The sequence below is a fragment of the Salmo salar genome, chromosome ssa17 (assembly GCF_905237065.1).
Source record: "Salmo salar chromosome ssa17, Ssal_v3.1, whole genome shotgun sequence".
NCBI classification, from domain to species: Eukaryota; Metazoa; Chordata; class Actinopteri; order Salmoniformes; family Salmonidae; genus Salmo; species Salmo salar.
This window is the reverse complement of record NC_059458.1, coordinates 65,628,854-65,649,331: the sequence shown is the minus strand read 5'-3', so window position 1 is coordinate 65,649,331 and position 20,478 is coordinate 65,628,854. Positions and strand designations below refer to the sequence as shown.

Here is a 20,478-nt window from a genome sequence, read left to right as displayed (position 1 = left end):
TTGCTTGTAGGGTTGATAAATTATTATATATATTTTCAAAGAAACGTGGATCATCATTATTTGGACCGTATAGGTTAATGTGCCATATCTGTTTATTGTCCAATAACATATTTAAAATCAACCATCTACCTTGAGGATCTGTTTGGACAATTTGCACATTCGGATCAAAATTACTGTTAATTAATATCATCACACCTTTTGAATTTCTTTGCCCATGGGATAAATATATTTCACCCCCCAGTCCTTTTTTCTCACAACTTCATCTAAAATTGTTGAATGAGATTCCTGTAAACAATAGATATTATATTCCTTCTCTTTTAGCCAGGTAAATACTGATCGTCTTTTCTTATTATCTGCTAGGCCATTACAATTATAACTGGCTATACTTACTTCACCATTTACCATAATGAGATACAAATTTCAAATCTATTTATCATAATATACGTTTGTAAACTCACCATTAAAAAGTACCATGGTGATTGAGTGTCCATATAGCTGCACCATAATATTTGCAGTGCTACTAAGTAAACCTCCAATTGTTCCCCACTATTCCGCCCGCTAGAACCCCTCCCCATCCCAAGTTGGGTTGGAGAGGGGTTCACAACTGTCTTGGTGTGTTTGGACCGGCAGACCACCCCGTTCCCCCAGATTCCAGAGCCCCCGAGAGACCGGGACCCATCCTTCGAATAGAGCACACAGTGCCACCCACAGATTCGAAGCAAATCAACCGTCAAAAGCATTTCCATCGCCCTCACCTCGATTTGCATTATATATATAACTATTAAAAAAATATAAACAATACCGCGTATCTTAATTTCCATAATTAACTAGTAATATGCGTAATAACGTAGGCAGTTCATGCAAAGGATTGTTACCTATAACCAGGATTGCCATTACAAAAATTACATTTTTGGCAAGCTATTATTATTTTATCAAACCATTATTGTGATTCATCCTATATTGTCCCTAACTTCATTACCGCCTAGCAACAGATGTGGGATACACACACACACACACACACACACACACACACACACACACACACACACACACACACACACACACACACACACACACACACACACACTCAACCCCTTTCCCCGACAAACAACCATAAGCTGAAATGCTCAACAGTTGTTCCATCCCTGAGCCCAACTCAAGAAATGACTTGATTTATAAATGCATATACAGTTGCAGCTGTTTGAGAAGGCATGCAAAATTGAGCAAAAACGGGGAGATTTGATTAACTGTTGTCAAGTCCTAGATGAATGAGATCAGATACACCCCCTTCCCCTGAAAGATACGCTGGTCCCCCGTTGTGACCATTTTCTCAAGCATCTCTGTGCAGTCAGACCTTTGATTATATTAACATTAACATCGACAGAGCTGAAGTGGAGCAGGTCGAGAGTTTCAAGTTCCTTGGTGTCCACATCACCAACAAACTATCATGGTCCAAACACACCAAGACAGTTGTGAAGAGGGAACGACAACACCTTTTCCCCCTCAGGAGACTGAAAAGATTTGGCATGGGTCCCCAGATCCTCAAAAAGTTCTACAGCTGCACCATCGAGAGCATCCTGACCGGTTGCATCACCGCCTGGTATGGCAACTGCTCGGCATCTGACCGTAAGGCGTTACAGAGGGTAGTGCGTACGGCCCAGTACATCACTGGGGCCAAGCTTCCTGACATCCTGGACCTATATACTAGGCGGTGTCAGAGGAAGGCCCATTGAATTGTCAAAGACTCCAGTCACCCAAGTCATAGACTGTTCTCTCTGCTACCGCACAACAAGCGGTATCAGAGCGCCAAGTCTAGGACCAAAAGGCTCCTTAAGAGCTTCTACCTTCAAGCCATAAGACTTCTGAACAATTAATCAAATGGCCACCCGGCGTCTACTCACTGTTTATTATCTATGCATAGTCACTTTACAAATTACCTCGATTAACCTGTACCCCCACATTGACTCGGCACAAGTACCCCCTGTATATAGCCTCATTATTGTTATGTCATTTTCTTGTTTTACTTTTTGATTTAATACTTTTTTTAACTTAAGTTTATTTTGTAAATATTTTCTTAACTCTATTTCTTGAACTGCATTGTTGGTTAAGGGCTCGTAAGTCAGCATTTCACGGCATATTCGGCGCATGTGACAAATAAAATTGTATTCGATTTATTTTGTGCCACCAGGGCCACAATAATATCCCCCCACTCTGATTATCTGAGTGTGACCCCCCCCCCCCCATGGGTTACTGCAGCTAGTGTTGCTAGTGTCACTCACTTAACTCCACACTTTTCCAAACACAAAAACACACACCCCACCTACCATCACAATACATCCGTACATACCCACATACTGCTTCTTAGACTTTCAATGAGAATGACAGATCTATAACTCACATTTCATGTAAATTTGGTCGCCTAAAAATATGACATATTGCAGCTTTAAATCCACTTCAATCAGTGTAGATGAATGGGAGGAAAAAGGTTAAATAAGGATTTTTAAGAGTTGAGATAATTGAGACATGGATTGTGTATGTGTGCCATTCAGTGGGTAAATGGGCAAGACACAATATTTACGTGCCTTTGAACGGGGTATGTATGGTAGTATGTGCCAGCCGCACTGGTTTGTGTTATGAACTGCAACTCTGCTGGGTTTTTCACGCTCAACAGCTTCCCGTGTGTATAAAGAATGGTCCACCACCCAAAGGACAAATCCAGCCAACTTGACACAACCGTGGGAAGTATTGGAGTCAACCTGGGCCAGAATTGTAGAGTCCATGCCCCGATGAATTGAGGCTGTTCTGAAGACAGGGGTTGCAACTCAATATTAGGAATGTGCTCTTATTGTTTTGTACACTCAGTGTACAGTACATCATTGCTGTGAACCCGTAATTAGAACTTTTATTTTGAAGACAATTTTGGACGCTGGAGTAATAGGCCTACTGGTGGCAAAGGTTTCACATCCTCTTTGTTCGTCGGCAGTAACGTTGGCTAGCTAGGTTTACTTTCTACCGTCTCATGCGGCGCTCACTAGCAAAGGTAGCTAAGATACTGATTGGCACATGGGCCATAATGGGTATGTATTCGTGGTAACTTATATTAGATAAAACAATATTTTGTTTTTGCTTGCTATAAATCTGTCTAGGTTGGGTTTTCTAGCTAGGTGGCCAACTAGCCATGATCAGGCAGGGTCGTCCTCATTAGTGTACACTTTACTGAACGTTTTGCAACGCAACATGAAAACGAGCGTTTCTTATTGGATAAGTTCAGGCTGTCCCTGTCGTTTTTTTCTCCTCCGGTGTATAATGAACACAACCCTGATCTCAAGGAAGTAGCTGGGTAGCTAGCTAGGCCTACTTTGCCGTTTTTAGCAAAACCCCTTGATCTATCTAGCAGTGCCGCTACGGCGATCTGTTATGTTATTGACTAACTAACGTTCAGTTTTGAATTATGTTATTGTGTCCACTTGGGCACATTCTGTGCAAGCTAGCCTTATAGCTAATACGTAAGTGGAAGCTAAACTGTAACGTTAAGTTGGCTAACGTTAGCTATCTGCTGGCAATGTTATATCAACCGTAACATTTCTTATCACTCAATGAATAACTATCTGTAGTTAAGATATGCAAATTTAGTTAGTTCTGCTATGTTAATGTTCTTACAAAATGTAATTGATCTAGCTAGACATCTAACACACTTCACTGTACTTTTCACATTATAGATTCCCCCATTCCGCTCTCCTCTCTGCGCCTTTTGGTTCCACCTCTACGGCTGATGTCTGCATTTATGTGGCAGGTAGCGCAACAGAGGGCCATTAAGCACTATGGAAAATTAGAGGAGTTTGTGACCGTGGTAACACAAACTGTCCCAGAACTTATGACTGACAGACAGAGAACCCTCCTTATTTTGGGTCTGAGAGCAAGGGTAAGAAATGCCACATATTATGCCATACAGAATCACTTCAATATGCTGGGATAGTCCCACTTACTTCCTGCATCCTGTCACATACTGTTTTTGAATGGGCTTAAAAAAAATCATGAGAACATGGGCATTTAAGATATTACATTCTATTTGTATTTATGGATGAATTTACTTCTACCCAAGGCCTTTTATGAAGGTTTTCAATTGTGTTTTTGTCATCGAAAACCGTAAGGCATCAGGAAGAATTTCACATATGTCAAATTACTGTGTTTTCATGAATTTGATGATATCTTGAAGCTCATTAAAAACAGTATGAGACTTTATCCAGGAAGTAGGGGGACTTTCTTGGTGTATAGGTAAAATGCAGAAAATAGTTTTATGCAAAGTATCAGACTTGACCACTTTTCTTGCAGGTAAACCCTGTCAGCCTCCAGACCCTCCTTTATAGAATAAAGTCTTCTCAACATGCACAGGTTGGTGAATCAAAGTATAAATATTGTGCCAAGATTGGATCTTTTGTTCTGCTGGACACTTATGAGATAATTAACACCCTCATAATTCAGCAACATTTAAAAACAAGAGATTTAAGATTGTTGGTATGGATAGTTGTCTTAAAATGATTGTCTATTTTTTTATATATTTTTTTTACTTTGTTTTACAGTCCAATGATGCAGGCATGGAATCACCTGAAGCTAACTTTGCCAAGCTCACCCAAAGCTTGATTATAGACCCGGTTGAGCGTGAACACTTCGTCCAAGTAAGTAGCTGTTAATGCCACGCTTGTCTTGAATCTACAAGGCCTTCCCACACTACGTCAGATTCAGTCTTTTACGATTATTACATGTCACACTGTGCAACGTGACCAAATGTAAAATCTTGACATCAACCTGGCTGGGTTGTAAGGTTTACCTCAGTTCTGTCATCATATTCTGCGATTGGCTTGCGAGGCTACGTCAGTCGACTTAGGCTACGTCAGCTGGGCGTATCAAGCATTGGCGTCAAAAGAACAACAACAGGCTGTTGCTATGTTGATTGACAGACACTGCTCCTCCTACCTCTGTGACTGAGCGGTCCTTGTAATAAAAAGCTTAACTCTCGAATTGAAGAGGCACATCACAACATGGAAAAGCTAATGCCGAATATAAGCCCCGTAGCATGATTATTGGCATTGCTCAATAAAAGCATTGCAATTTTGACATTCAAGGTGGGATGGTTATTTATAACTACAGAGACAATTATTTGCACAAAGCTTTCATTATACAATGTGTGATTATTTTGTATTTTTTTAATGAATGGCGTCATTGCTGGTTGTGTTCTTATTGATACTGACATAACTTTTTCGGAGATTAGGGAAAGTAGATGTACATAAAGAAAAATTCTACCCAAAAACTCTCTTTTGGTATTTGTTTTATTAGTCCATTGTAGGGCTGGGCGACTATATCAAATTTAATTTGAATTGATCTTTTGTGCGATATTCCAAGTAACTATCGCAAGAATCATGTTTTTTTTTTTTTATGAGCGTTTATGTTCACTTGTTGTCTTTTTGGTCTTGTCTCCTTTGCTCCTTCTGTGCTCTGTGCGCCTTCCCATTTTACACCAGAGATCTGTATATAATGATGAGATGCGCATCTTCACCCTAACAATGAGGGTCGTTGTCCCAAAGGCGGGAAGGCAAGCGACAAGCTTATGTCCAAAATAAGCCCACTGAAACACATTGGGCTTATTTTGGACAGATTTTAGCGCGCATGAAACCGCTCGCTTCGCCTCTGGTTTACACACACACCAACCCCCTCTACCTGTCACTCACAACAACAAAGATGAGCGATCACTTCTTCCTCCTTGACAAGTGGTTTCAACTCGCTATTTGCATTTGAGAGAGGAAACTAATACATTTTAAAGAGAAATTGCAGAAACGAGTAGTGGAGAAAGTCCATTATGATATTCTGAGAGAGCATCTTGGCATGTATAACAAAGCAATTAGAAATGCCAGACGGGCTCATTTTTGTAACGTGATCACTATTAATCAGGATAATTCGACAGTGCTCTTCTCGACCATTGATGGCCTGATAAATCCTACCCTGACAAACCTATGTGAACTTTCCTCTACATCTAAATGTGATGAGTTTGCGGCATATTTCAGAGATACCCAGCCTGTTTCAGTCTAGCAAGACCCGATGATACGTTTTGATGTGCCCTAGACTACCATGCAAAGACACTATGGATTTATTTTCCCTGGTTGACACAGACATGCTCAGGAAAGTGATATCACAACTTCAGCCTTCTACCTGCCTTCTCGATCCTATCCCCACCACCTTCTTCAAAACAGGTTTTAATTGCATATCTGAAGAAGTGAAAGCTGTTGTTAATCACTCCCTGTTCACAGGCACTTTCCCCACTGCAATAAACTGCTATGGTGAAGCTCCTTCAGAAGAAAAGTAATCTAGATTCTTCAGCTTTTAGCAATTTTCGGCTATGTTCCAACCTTCCATTCTTAAGCAAAAATCTGGAGAAATTGTTTTTCAAACAGCTTCTTTTTTTTTCTATCTGGTTTTCAGGACTAGCACAGAGACAGCCTTTGTTAAAATTGTAAATTATTTTAGAGGCAACACAGATGCCAAACAGCTCTCTGTCCTTTAATCTTGGATTTAAGTGCTACATTCAACACTGTTGGCCATGATGTCCTTCTGGACAGACTGGAGAGGTGGGTTGGCCTCTTTTGGGTCCGGTTCTGTTCAGTTTATATATGTTACCCCTTTGCAACATTATCAGAAAGCACAGCATTGATTTTTTTACATTAGTGTCACCAGAGGATTTTAGATTAACGGATAAATTATTAGACTGACTTAGTGATTTAAATACTTGGATGGCTCACAACTACCTCCAACTAAATCAAGTCAAGACCGAGGTGGTACTTGTTGGAGCCAAAGCACAGAGAGAATCTGTACGCACCTATTAATTCACGGACAAGACCGATAAAACACCAGGTAAAAAACCTAGGTGTTATTTTAGATTCTGAACTCCATTTCGACTCACACATGAGGAATGTGACATCTTTTTACCACCAGAGGACCATTACCAAGGTGTGGCCAATTCTCTCTTGGGCTGATGCAGAGAGACTCATCCATGCTTGTATTACAAGCAGGCTTGTCTACTGTAATGCTCTTCTGTCTGGTCTACCCAAGAAAGTCATTGATTAACTGCAAAAACATACTGAATGCTGCCGCACTTGTACTGACCAGGACCAGATGGACAGCACACATTACACCGGTTTTAAGGTCTCGGTACTGGCTGCCTGTGCGTTTTTAGAATGAATTTCTATTGGTTTTTAAATCAATCCATGATTGTTCACCCCAATAAGTTTTGGGACACTGTAAAGTCCATGGAGAATAAGAGCACCTCCTCCCAGCCTCCCACTGCACTGAGGCTAGGAAACACTGTCACCACCGATAAATCTACGATAATCGATAATTCCAATAAGCTTTTTCTATGGCTGGCCGGGCTTTCCACCTGGCTACCCCTACCCCGGCCAACAGCTCTGCACCCTCTGCAGCAACTTGCCCAAGCCCCCCCCCCCCCCCGCTTCTCCTTCACCCAAATCTAGACAGCTGATGTTCTGAAAGAGCTGCAAAATCTGGATCCCTACAAATCAGCCGGGCTAGACAATCTGGACCCTCTCTTTCTCTAAAATTATCCGTCGCAATTGTTGCAAACCCTATTACTAGCCTGTTCAACCTCTCTTTTGTATCGTCTGAGATCCCCAAAGATTGGAAAGCGGTCATCCCCCTCTTCAAAGGGGGAGACACTCTAAACCCAAACTGTTACAGACCTATATCCATCCTGCCCTGCCTTTCTAAAGTCTTCAAAAGCCAAGTTAACAAATAGATCACTGACCATATTGAATCCCATCGTACCTTCTCCGCTGTGCAATCTGGTTTCCGAGCTGGTCGCAGGTGCACCTCAGCCACGCTCAAGGTACTAAATGATATCATATCCGCCATCGATAATACTGTGCAACCGTCTTCATCGACCTGGCCAAGGCTTTCGACTCAATCACAGTATTCTTATCGGCAGACTCAACAGCCTTGTTTTCTCAAATGACTGCCTCGCCTGGTTCACCAACTACTTCTCTGAGTTCAGTGTGTCAAATCGGAGGGCCTGTGGTCCGGGCCGACTCTTTTCTTAGTATATATCAATGATGTTGCTCTTGCTGCTGGTGATTATCTGATCCACCTCTATGCAGACGACACCATTCTGTATACAGTTGAAGTCGGAAGTTTACATACACCTTAGCCAAATACATTTAAACTCAGTTTCTCAATTCCTGACATTTAATCCAAGTAAAAATTCCTTGTCTTGGGTTAGTTAAGATAACCACTTTATTTTAAGAATGTGAAATGTCAGAATAATAGTAGAGAATTATTTCTTTCATCACATTCCCAGTGGGTCAGAAGTTTACATACTCAATTAGTAATTGGTAGCATTGCCTTTAAATTGTTTAACTTGGGTCAAATGTTTCAGGTAGCCTTCACAAGCTTCCCACAATAAGTTCAGTGAATTTTGGCCCACTCCTCCTGACAGAGCTGGTGTAACTGAGTCAGGTTTGTAGGCCTCCTTGCTCGCACATGCTTTTTCAGTTCTGCCCACAAATGTTCTATGGGGTTGAGGTCAGGGCTTTGTGATGGCCGCTCCAATAACTTGACTTTGTTGTCCTTAAGCCACAACTTTGGAAGTATGCTTGGGGTCATTGTCCATTTAGAAGACTCATTTGCGACCAAGCTTTAACTTTCTGACTGATGTCTTGAGATGTTGCTTCAATATATCCACATCATTATCCTGCCTCATGATGCCATCTATTTTGTGAAGTGCACCAGTCCCTCCTGCAGCAAAGCACCTCCACAACATGATTGCTGACACCCCCGTGCTTCACGCTCGGGTTGGTGGTCTTCGGCTTGCAAACCTCCCCCTTTTTCCTCCAAACATAACGATGATCATTATGGCCAAACAGTTCGATTTCTGTTTCATCAGACCAGAGGACATTCCTCCAAAAAGTATTATCTTTGTCCCCATGTGGAGTTGCAAACCGTAGTCTGGCTTTTTTATGGCGGTTTTGGAGCAGTGGCTTCTTCCTTGCTGAGCGGCCTTTCAGCTTATGTCGATATAGGACTCATTTTACTGTGGATATAGATACTTTTGTGCCTGTTTCCTCCAGCATCTTCACAATGTCCTTTGCTGTTGTTCTGGGATTGATATGCACTTTTCGCACAAATACATTCATCTCTAGGAGACAGAACACGTCTCCTTCCTGAGCGGTATGCCGGCTGCGTGGTCCCATGGTGTTTATACTTGCGTACTATTGTTTGTACAGATGAACGGGGTACCTTCAGGCGTTTGGAAATTGCTCCCAAGGATGAACCAGACTTGCGGAGGTCTACAATTGTTTATTTTTTTGTTTTTTTGAGGTCTTGGATGATTTCTTTTGATTTTCCCATGTCAAGCAAAGAGGCACTGAGTTTGAAGGTAGGCCTTGAAATACATCCACAGGTACACCTCCAATTGACTCAAATGATGTCAATTAGCCTATCAGAAGCTTCTAAAGCCATGTCATTTTCTGGAATTTTCCAAGCTGTTTAAAGGCACAGTCAACTTAATGTATGTAAACTTCTGACCCACTGGAATTGTGATACAGTGAAATAATCTGTCTGTAAACAATTGTTGGAATAGTTACTTGTGTCATGCATTAAGTAAATGTCCTAACCAACTTGCCATAACTATAGTTTGTTAACAAGAAATTTGTGGAGTGGTTGGAAAAACAAGTTTTAATGACTCCAACCTAAGTGTATGTAAACTTCCAACTTCAACTGTACATCTGGCCCTTCTTTGGACACTGTGTTAACAAACCTCCAAACGAGCTTCAATGCCATACAACACTCCTTCCGTGGCCTCCAACTGCTCTTAAATGCTAGTAAAACTAAATGCTTTCTCTTCAACCGATTGCTGCCCGACTAGCATCACTACTCTGGACGGTTCTGACCTAGAATATGTGTACAACTACAAATACCTAGGTGTCTGGTTAGACTGTAAACTCTCCTTCCAGACTCACATTAAGCATCTCCAATCCAAAATTAAATCTAGAATCGGCAACCTATTTCGCATCAAAGCCTCCTTCACTCATGCTGCCAAACATACCCTCGTAAAACCGACTATCCTACAGATCCTTGACTTCGGCGATGTCGTTTACAAAATAGCCTCCAACACTCTACTCAGTAAACTGGATGTAGTCTATCACAGTGCCATCCGTTTTGTCACCAAAGCCCCATATACTACCCACCACTGCGACCTGGATGCTCTCGTTGGCTGGCCCTCGCTATATATTTGTTGCCAAACCCACTGGCTCCAGGTCATCTTTAAGACTTTGCTAGGTAAAGCCCCGCCTTATCTCAGCTCACTGGTCACCATAGCAATACCCACCTGTAAAACGTGCTCCAGCAGGTATATTTCACCGGTCATCCCTAAAGCCAACACTTCCTTTGGCTGCCTTTCCTTCCAGCTCTCTGCTGCCAATGACTGGAACAAATTGCAAAAATCACTGAAGCTGGAGACTCATATCTCCCTCACTAACTTTAAGCACCAGCTGTCAGAGCAGCTTACCAATCACTGTACCTGTACACAGCCAATCTGTAAATAGCACACCCAACTACCTCATCCCCATATTGTTATTTATCTTCTTGCTCTTTTGCACCCCAGTATCTCTACTTACACATCATCATCTGCACATCTATCACTCCAGTGTTAATGCTAAATTGTAATTAATTTGCCCCTATTGGCCTATTTATTGCCTTACCTCCCTAATCTTACTACATTTGCACACACTGTACATATATTTTTCTATTGTGTTATTGACTGTACATTTGTTTATCCCATTTGTAACTCTGTTTTTGTCGCTTTGCTTTATCTTGGCCAGGTCGCAGTTGTAAATGAGAACTTGTTCTCAACTGGCTTACCTGGTTAAATAAAGGTGAAATAACCTGCCGGAGAACCTGAGGGGGCCGAAACTGTAAAAAAACTATCTTAACACACTTTTTTAGCTTTGCTTTTCCATCGGGTGCTTTTTAGTCGTTCAGATTTTGTTATTCATCCTCTTATCTTTGTAGTAAATAATATATTTTTCTTTTTCCTGTAAAGAACATTGTTGCAATCATTTCTGAAATGTCCTGTATAAATAAAGCTTGTTTTAACCTGTGTTCATTTTCTGTAGCCTAATGCCTACTACATTAAGTTAGTGAATGTGCATTATGCAGGGTTCTGATAATGTGTCCCTTTCCAATAATGCAGAGAAATTATATAAATTGATAAGGTGTAAATGCAATGAGTAACGATATCTTGGCTGTATACATAGTGTACTGTCGGGAAGAGTGGGTTGTGCCCTACTACACAAGTGGCAGTAAGTGTAAACGCCACAAGAGTTCAAGTTTGATATGCTTTTACATTCGTTTTTTGTGTCTCTGGCGTTGTAGTCCACAAGCTGTTCAGGCAAGAGGGTGGTTAAAGAAGGCGGCCACCTGTAGTTTCTTGCGGGGGTGTGGCTTCACTGGCAGAATCCGTAACTCTCCTTCTGAGAAGTCTGTGGAAGGAGAGTGGGCACGCTGTGTCTTCCTAACTGCTCACTTGAGCTAGGTCCAGCCTGCACACTTGTGCCAGTCAGTTGATTAGGGAATGCCTTGCAGGTGTGCTGACTAGTAATCCTGCACAGGTGTGTTTGGTGAGCAGCGCTGTGGCACTGTCTTCGGCTGGCCTGGTGCTGAAGGTAGTGCGGCCTTGCACAGTGCTAAACTGAGTGCCGTTGTCCATGGGGCTGAAGTGAGCGCACCTGTCTCCTGTGCTAAGGTGGGTGGCTCTGTCCATGTTGCTGCACTGAGAGTCCTTCAGCCACACCTATGCCCATGCCTCTCATGGTGCCACACACCCCTCCCTTTAACTCCGAGCCATGAGAGGAATTGGTGGAAGAGAAAATGGAGCCGGGAGAGGGCATCAGCGTTCCCATGAGCAGACCCTGGTCTGTGTCAAACCACAAAGTTGTATGGTTGTAGCTCGAGGAACCAACGGGTCGCCCGGTCATTGGTGTCCTTGGCCATCCACTGCAAGGGTGCATGGTCTGTCTCCAGGGTGAACTGCCTTCCCATGAGATAGTAGGATAGGGAGCAGACGGCCCATTTTATAGCCAGACATTTTTATATGGTAGCATAGGAGCTTTTGACTGTTGAATAAAGCATCATGTTCTTAACCATCCCAGACCTGGGACTGGACGGCTCCCTGTCCAGTTTCAGAGGCTTCTGTTTGGACGACGAAAGGCTGGGAGTAGTCTGCTGACTTCAGGACTGGTCCTAAACAGAGGGAGGTTTGAAGATCCACGGAATAAACCGCCGGTAGTAACTGGCCAGTCCCATGAAGGCTCTCAACTGAGTCTTGGTGGCTGGATAAGGCCAGTTGCTTGGATACCAGGGCGATGGGGCTGGCCCTCTGACTGTTCGGCTCCTCTATGGCGTCCAACTCACACACATTTTTGACCTCGGTGCAGATGGCTTTGCGATGAGCTTCAAGGACCCTATACGGCTTCACATATACAGTCTTCCCAGGTAGTATAAGGATATCGTGCTCTAGCACATCTGTCCACGGAAGTTATCCGCGACAAAAAATATCCGTGAACTGATCAACAAAGTGTCTTACCTTTTGGAGTTGTTGGGGAGTAAGGTCTTGGCCCATGTTTATGACATCTCTGGGTATTTCCTGAGGAAGCTCTGTGGAGACAAAGGCCACAGTAACATCATCCTCCTCCCACTTCTTCAGAAAGTTAATGTGATATACTTGCTCCCGTTTACGGCGATCTGGCTGGTTTATCCCGTATGTCACTGGGTCTAGTTTCTCCATGACCGCGTTGGGCCCCTGCCACCGGGCGAGGAACTTGCTTTCTGTGGTGGGCAGAAGGAGCACTCGGTCACCAGGATTGAACTCTAGGAAGGCCCATTCTTGGCTATGGCCTTGGTAGTGATGGTTCATAGGGGAATTGCCTCCGGGTACCTGGTGGCATAGTCTACCACCACCACCAGGATATATCGGTATCCTTTCCCAGACTTTGGGAGGTCCAATTAGGTCAATCCCTTGTCTATCAAATGGGGTCTCAATGATGGGTAGCGGGGTACACCCTACTGGGGCAGTCAGCTGACAGGTGGGACACCTCTGACAGTACCGTGCGACAGACATGTAGATTCCGGGCCGGTAAAACTTCTGTAGGATTCGTTGCCCTGTCTTTCCCTCACCCAGATGAGCGCCCAAGACGTGACAGTTGGAGAACAACTGGAACATACACTTTGGGCACAAGGAGGATATAAGTTCTTTACCTACTTCTGTAACCGATAGAGTAGCCCTTGATGAAGGGCAATGTAAAGAGTTACCAAAGGGGATTTGCGAGGTTTTGGTCTCTGGGCATCACCAACACGGCCCTACAACATAACTGAGAAGTCATTGATATATGGGGGGGGCTCACCTTCCACATCAGCGGTATCTCCGCTGTCCTCAGGCTGGTCTGGTTGTGAGGCATCACCCAGCAGCACCTTTACTGATCTCTGCTGGCGAGAACGTTTTTTAGTATGTTGCGCCTTCAGAACAGGCAGCAAAGGCTTGGGTCTATGTGTGTGGTGAAGAGCAGAGGTAGTGCGAATTTTTTTTTTGCTTACCCCAGCAGCCTCAAAGACTCAAATCCCAGGCAGTTTCAACCTAGGAGCATTAGAGTCGTCAATTCTGGCATCACCCCTGCAATGACCGTCCATGCCCCACAATCAGTGTTGAACCGGATGTTGGATGTCTTCGGTGTCCCCATGGATGCAGGTGAGGGGTAGGGTGTTATGGTTTCAAAGACACCCTACAGGAATCTATTCTGGCTGTATCAGAGTGAGTCCAAGAGAGCCAGTATGTTATGTGAACCTGCACTAGATACTAGCAAGCAGGTACCTCACTTCTCTCCTCCCTCAGGTCCCACAGGTGGCAATCGCTGGTAGGCCTGTAGGCATTTGCTCATCTGTTAATCGAGTAGGGTACCCTTGGCCCCACATTTTCCGCACCAGACAACATTACGTTGCTCCTCTCTGGCTGGGAAGTAAGCGGCTGTTTTGGGAGGCTCATATTTTCTTGAGGAAAAAGGTTGTGTCAGGTTGATTCTTCAAAGGTGAAGGTCGTTTCTGTTTGTTTGACTTAAGTGCATCTTTTGAAGCACCCAACTTTTCCACCAGCTAAATCATGTCCTGGTAAGTCTGAGGGCATTGTTGGGTGGCTGCTTTGTGCAGATTCATAGGGAAGGCCTCTCATGAACTGGCCCAGGACAACTTTGTCGATCACATCGTCCACAGAGTTGCCTTATGGCTTCAGACAATTTTTTCCCAAGCCGCCTTCGGTGGTATAATTGGGCCCGGGGTGCTTGTCCAGCTTGTTATTCCCAGGTTCTGAATCGTTGGATGCATTGCAAATGGGTTGAGCCTTAATCTGCTCAGGATCTGCTCCTTCAAACGGTCATAGTTATTGACCCCTACTGTCTCCAGATGCTGATAGGCTTGTTAGGCCTCTCCTGTGACATACGGGGCTACAAGAGTGGCCATGTCATCCGGTCCCATAACTCTCTCTCTCTCTCTCTCTCTCTGCCACTTTCAAACATCAAGAGAAAAGCCTCTGGGTCATCAGCGTCAGTCATCTTAGTGAGTGTCTCTCTTGCCTTACTGGCGGGTGAGCGAAGAGGGACTGGAACCGAAACTGTTCCAACAGGCCTCATTTGAACTTCCAGGGTACCTCTGAGGCGGGTAATCTGTTGAATGATCCCGGCCATGCCTTCTACCATGGTATCGGAGATCTGTTGGCTGACTCCATGAAGATTTATGAGTTATCTCAGCATGTTTTCCAAGTTTCCAACTCCAGGATTAGACATGGTTCCACTCTTGCGCCAAAAAAAAGTTACATCAAAAATAAGTTGTGTGTTTACTCAGATGTCTGCATTCTCCACCATATGTCGGGAAGAGTGGGGTGTGCCCGACTACACAAGTGGCAATGAGAAAACACACATAACAAAAGCTTTTAGTGTCTGTTGCGTTCTAGTCCACAAGCAGTTCAGGCAAGAGGGTGGTTGAAGATGGCGGCCACCTGTAGTCTCTTGCGGTGGTGTGGCCTCACTGGCAGAGTCCGTAACTCCCCTTCTTAGGAGTCTGTGGAAGGAGAGAGAAACACAGTGTAAGTGGGAGAGTAGGCACAGTGTGGCTGTGCCTTCCTAACTGCTACAGGATAGATAATAAACAGTAAAAGCAGCATGCTGTGATGATTTAAGAGTTCAATGCAGATACTCTGGGTAGCTATTGATGAACTATTTAATTAACTATTTAGCAGTCTTATGGCTTGGGGGTAGAAGCGGTTCAGGGTCCTGTTGGTTACAGTCTTGGTGCATCAGTACCGCTTGCATTGCGGAAGCAGAGACAACAGTCTATGACTTGGGTGGTTGGTGTCTTTGACCATTTTTAGGGCCTTCCTCTGACACCGCCTGGTATAGAGGTCCTGGATGGCAGGGAGCTCTGCCATATGCACTGCACTCTGAAGCGCCCTGTAGGCTGTCTCATCATCGTCAGTGATCACGCCTACCACCATTATGTCATCGGCAAACTTAATGATGGTGTTGGAGTTGTGAGCGGCCACACAGTCGTGGGTGAACAGGGAATACAGGAGGGGACTAAGCACGCACCCCTGAGGGGCCCCCGTGTTGAGGGTCAGGAGTTCCAGGATCCAGTTGCAGAGGGAGGTGTTTAATCCCAGGGTCCTTAGCTTAGTGGTGAGATTGGAGGGCACATGTCAGCAATCAAGTTTTCAAGAGATATAACTTTCGAAATACACAAATACCAAAACGCAGCATCATATGATGATGCAAAACGCAGCTGTATTTTGAAAGCTATACATCTTAACTCGATTGTTGACGTACAAAACATTTTGGGACTATATCAACAATGAACTAATGAAACAAATACCAAAAGAGTGGAGTTTTCCTTTAATCGGCAGACCCTGTCACACTGAACAAGCCAAGACGCCCGACAATCGTTTACGATCTAAGAATTTGCCCACCACGTGGACATTTTGTCTGGGATGGCAAAATCGTGGTATAAAGTTGCTAAAATCATGCAGTCTGTGCGGGCCTTTACTTGAACATTTTCTCTGGCCTGACTCAAGTTAGTTATGATGTTCGTGGAAAATATAGTTGAGTTGAGATTCAGTAAGATTGTTAGTCAAGATAGCATTTGAATAGTGAATAGGCCTACGCTATTATAAATCATAACTAGTCATTCACTAACATTAATTTGTCTAAACTGCATTTACACAGACAGCCCAATTCAGATTTTCTTTCAGTCATTGGTATTTTGACCAATCAGATCTGATGTGAAAAAATCTGGTGTGATTGGTCAAAGTGTAAGCAAATATCAGAATTGGGATACCTGTCAATGCCACAACACGTAGGCTTACATGCCACAACACTGATTCCTGTTCTGTGGGTACTGGATTATGCTAGCCTGGGTGCCAAGACAGCAGAAACAGGCTTGGCACCCAGGCTAGGATCATTCAGGGTCTCTAAATATAAAACAATAATTAATTGGTCTAATTATTTTCCCTTTTGCATTACTGACTCTCCATCTTCTCAGGTGGTGTTTCCTGAAGAATTCAGACCTGATTTTGACCAAGTGCTTCAGGAACTGGTCTGTGACTTCCTCACTCGGCTGGAAGAGCTGCTTACACTACCAGACTTTAAGCAGGTGCAGAAATCACTTTCGTAAGAGTCTTGAGACAACAGCATTCAAATTAATAACTGTAGTTGGCCTGGAATCTATTTTGGCATTTTATTTGTGTCCCTATTTTCCCAAGACTGCATTGTTGCTGAGTGCTGGCTCCTCTGGCCTAGATGAATGCCTGCAGTCTTTCTCTCACTCAGAAGATCTCCAGTTTCTACTCCAGAATTACAAACAATGCAGAACATTGTACACAAACAGTAAGTTCATAGAAAAGTATCAGTTTTTGTTTGTATAATTTTAGCACCACATGGTCAGGTAAGGTTTATTGATGGAACAACAGAATCTGAGGATAATAATCTGATTTATGTGCAGGAAGTTCCTCTCACCATGTTCCTTACCTTCCTTGTTCATTTGAAAGGGATTTAAAATTGGAAGGATTAGCCAAATAGAGTGATGGATTAAAATGTAAATTATGGATTTGAGAAGTTTTGCCTCTAGTTGTTCTCAACAGTCACCTAGATATTATTCAAAGTGTGTTTTTAATGTATTTGTTTTTGTCTGTGTAGTTTCCTCCTCTGACATTCCTCAGGAATCAGATATTGAATCTGATGCCTTCCCTGACCAGTTAAACCGTACCAATCTGGACACTGGTGTGGGGATGAGGACTGGGATACAAAGCAGAGACTGCCAAAGGATGGAGTTGGCATCACATTTAGTGGAAATGGGGAGCACAAGAGATATTATAGGCTGCGATGAAACCTGTGATGAAGGGAATGAAGATGATATTGATGTAGAGGATGACCCAACGCAGAAAAGGTATGAAAATAAATGTATTTTTATTGTTTCAAACGGTACAGTTGATAAATAACCATTTGCATTTGGACAGTCTATCAAACAAACTTACCACTTGACCCAGTAGTAGTCATCAATTTGCATTTCTGTTTTGTGCCTTTCACAGGGTTGGTTCTGGTCTTTCTCCTACCAGTGTCATGCAAGGTGGTGATACAGGTGAGACCTCACTAACTTTTAGTCAAGTACATTTACCCTTTGGATAGCCTCAGTTGACCATTGTGGGGCAATGGTAGGGGAAACTTCCTCATGAGTTCAATATTTGTTTTCATTTTTCCGCAGACACCGTTGCAGGGGTGTCGTTTCAGGTGTTGACTCCCCTTTCTTCAGCTTCAAATGAGTGTGCCCCATCTACTTCCAGTTCATCACACATGGTTGTCCACCAGTGTCCTCAGTGTGGGAAGTGCTTTAATTATCAGTCTCAACTTGTCCAACATCAGCAAATTCACTGTGGGGATAATCCATACAAGTGCTCCAACTGCGGGAATAGATTCAAATTCTTTACAAGTCTGTCAAACCATAAGAGGATGCAATGTGTGGGCACTGCCTTTAGCTGCCTGAAGTGCTGGAGAGAGTTTGGTTCTCTACGTGAGAAATTGAGACACCAGTGTCCACACAACGAAGTCATGTACATCTGTCCACAGAGCGGGAAGAGTTTCAAGACGCCACAGCAACAACCATTCCAGTGCCGTCATTGCGCAATGGCCTTTTCCGAAATGGATCAACTGCATTCTCACGAAAAAATTCACGGAGTCGCCCAAACTCTTGACTGTCACACATGTGGAATTACCTTCAGCAACTTGCCCAGCCTCGTGCACCACGTGGAAGCCCACAAGAGGTCGGATTTGAGGCCATCGTCGCACCTTCCAAAGAAGAAGAAAGGATTGCAGCTTCCGAAAACTCACCATTGTCACCAATGTGGAAAGTCCTTCGTAACAAACCGACGCCTTAAGGATCACGTGCGCACTCATTTGAATTATCGTCCCTTCCCCTGCTCCTACTGTGGAAAATGTTTCACTCAGAAAGGTAATCTCAATGTGCACATAAGGATCCACACAGGGGAGAGACCCTACATGTGCTCTGTGTGTGGGAAGACCTTTCAGTCAGCAGGGAATCTGCAGGTACACCAGCGCTTTCACACTGGGGAGAAACCCTACCAATGCAAAGAGTGTGACAAACGTTTTACTAAGTCGAGCCATTTAGTTGTCCACATGCGTGGGCATACTGGAGAGCGTCCCTTCACTTGTAATGAATGTGGAAGGAGTTTTATCCGGAAAACTTGCTTAAAGAAACATTTGCTAGTTCATTCAGGGCAGAAGCCTTATTCACGTCCTCGTTGCCCGAATAATTCCAAGCGCAGTTCACAACCAAGCTATCACATGAAGGAGAATCCTACTAATGCCACTGCCATGGCTGGACATGCGACCGCCATGGCTGGACATGCGGCCGCCATGGCTGGACATGTGGCCGCCGTGGCTGGACATGTGTCCGTACCAGCAATCTATCATGACAGCCTTAACATAAAAATGTTGGCACATGTTGGCATGTCCCGAGGCTATGCCATGGAGAGACTAGGAGGCGGTCCTTCAAATTGTTGAACGCTGCCCTGCGCACGGAAAAATGTCCCAATACTTCCCCCCCGGCCCTACCTCTTAGTGGGTAGTTGGGAGTGCAATTCGCTAGCGAAGCAACAAGTTATGGGGGAAAATCAATACTAGTCCAGAGAGATTAATGGGTGTTCTAATTATTGTTAACATGGAAACAATGGCATTTTTCATTGTAGGTTTCAAACAAACGCTCTGCAATGGCTTCATGCATGGAATTTAATTGGAACAACTAAGAATTTATCATTAACACAGAAACAAAGGAATTGTCCAGTATAGGTTTTCCAAAAACGTGCGGCAATGGCGTCATTCACGGATGGGGGAGGGACTTTGGTAGGTGAGGTGGGGTGTAGACTCTCTAGTCTTTCTCTATACATCATGTCTCAGAACCTCATCAAGTAGCTGGTTTGGTTGCCAAGGTTACCGGACCAGTTAAGAAGCTACTTTATAGTTTCATGTGATGTTCTGTTTTTCTCATTACAAATATTATTCCTTTACAGATGTATTAGACATGTAGAGCTGTTTGCATGTACACATGTTTATGTAATAGGTGCGGTAGTCATGGATAGGGGTTGAACTAGTGAAATGCATGTGCAATTGTAATATAAGTATTTGCTCTAACAGTAATAATGATAATGTGTTATTTGATAAGCGTATTTCTAGACTTTCAAGGAATCTAGAAAAGTGTATTTCCTGGTGTTATATTTGGAGGGTTGTGATATTCTTTGTTATACCTATTATTAAAGGTTTTAATACTTAAGCTTCTATTTATTTATTTTAGGGGCACTTAGCACTGTGCTCTCTCTGTGTTACTTGTGACCAACCTGCACAATCGCATGCTATCGCAAGGCCATTAGGTTGTGTGTTCTGTTTTCTGGGTTATTGGCTGCTCACAACTAGGGTTGCAAAGGGTTGGAAACGTTCCGGTAAGTTTCCGGAAATTTTCCATGGGAAGTTAAGCCCGGGAATTTTGGGAATTTTGCTTAAATTCATCAAAAAAGTTAGCTCATAAAAGTGAACCTTTTCTTTTTAGTGGGATACACATGAGGCAATTCTAGGTCTTGTGGCATATTTTGGTTAAACTATCCCCAATTCAATGGAATTGCAACCCTCTGCATGCACAGTGCACTCTTCCATCACATGTACAGCTGATTCTCAAGATCTTGTAAACAAATGAGATGCTATTGAGCCCACACTACTACACTGTCTGAGCCAAGGACTACATGCTTTCTGGTAAGTTTTGATTACAATACTGGGTGGGGTGAATATATTTTATATGGCATACATTATTTTTTGTTAACTA

General features: G+C 43.5%; 1 protein-coding gene across 1 annotated transcript; it reads left to right on the top strand.

The window, feature by feature from the left end:
- The first annotated feature begins 2,986 nt into the window (after positions 1-2,986).
- zn12 (Zinc finger protein ZFMSA12A) lies at positions 2,987-19,935 on the top strand. Its single transcript, NM_001141782.1, has 9 exons — positions 2,987-3,077; positions 3,720-3,922; positions 4,333-4,392; positions 4,581-4,676; positions 16,636-16,746; positions 16,856-16,979; positions 17,289-17,538; positions 17,681-17,730; positions 17,854-19,935. The coding sequence occupies exons 1-9, from the start codon at positions 3,020-3,022 to the stop codon at positions 19,167-19,169; spliced, it is 2,268 nt and encodes a 755-aa protein (NP_001135254.1). The 5' UTR covers positions 2,987-3,019; the 3' UTR covers positions 19,170-19,935.
- The last annotated feature ends 543 nt before the right edge of the window (positions 19,936-20,478 follow it).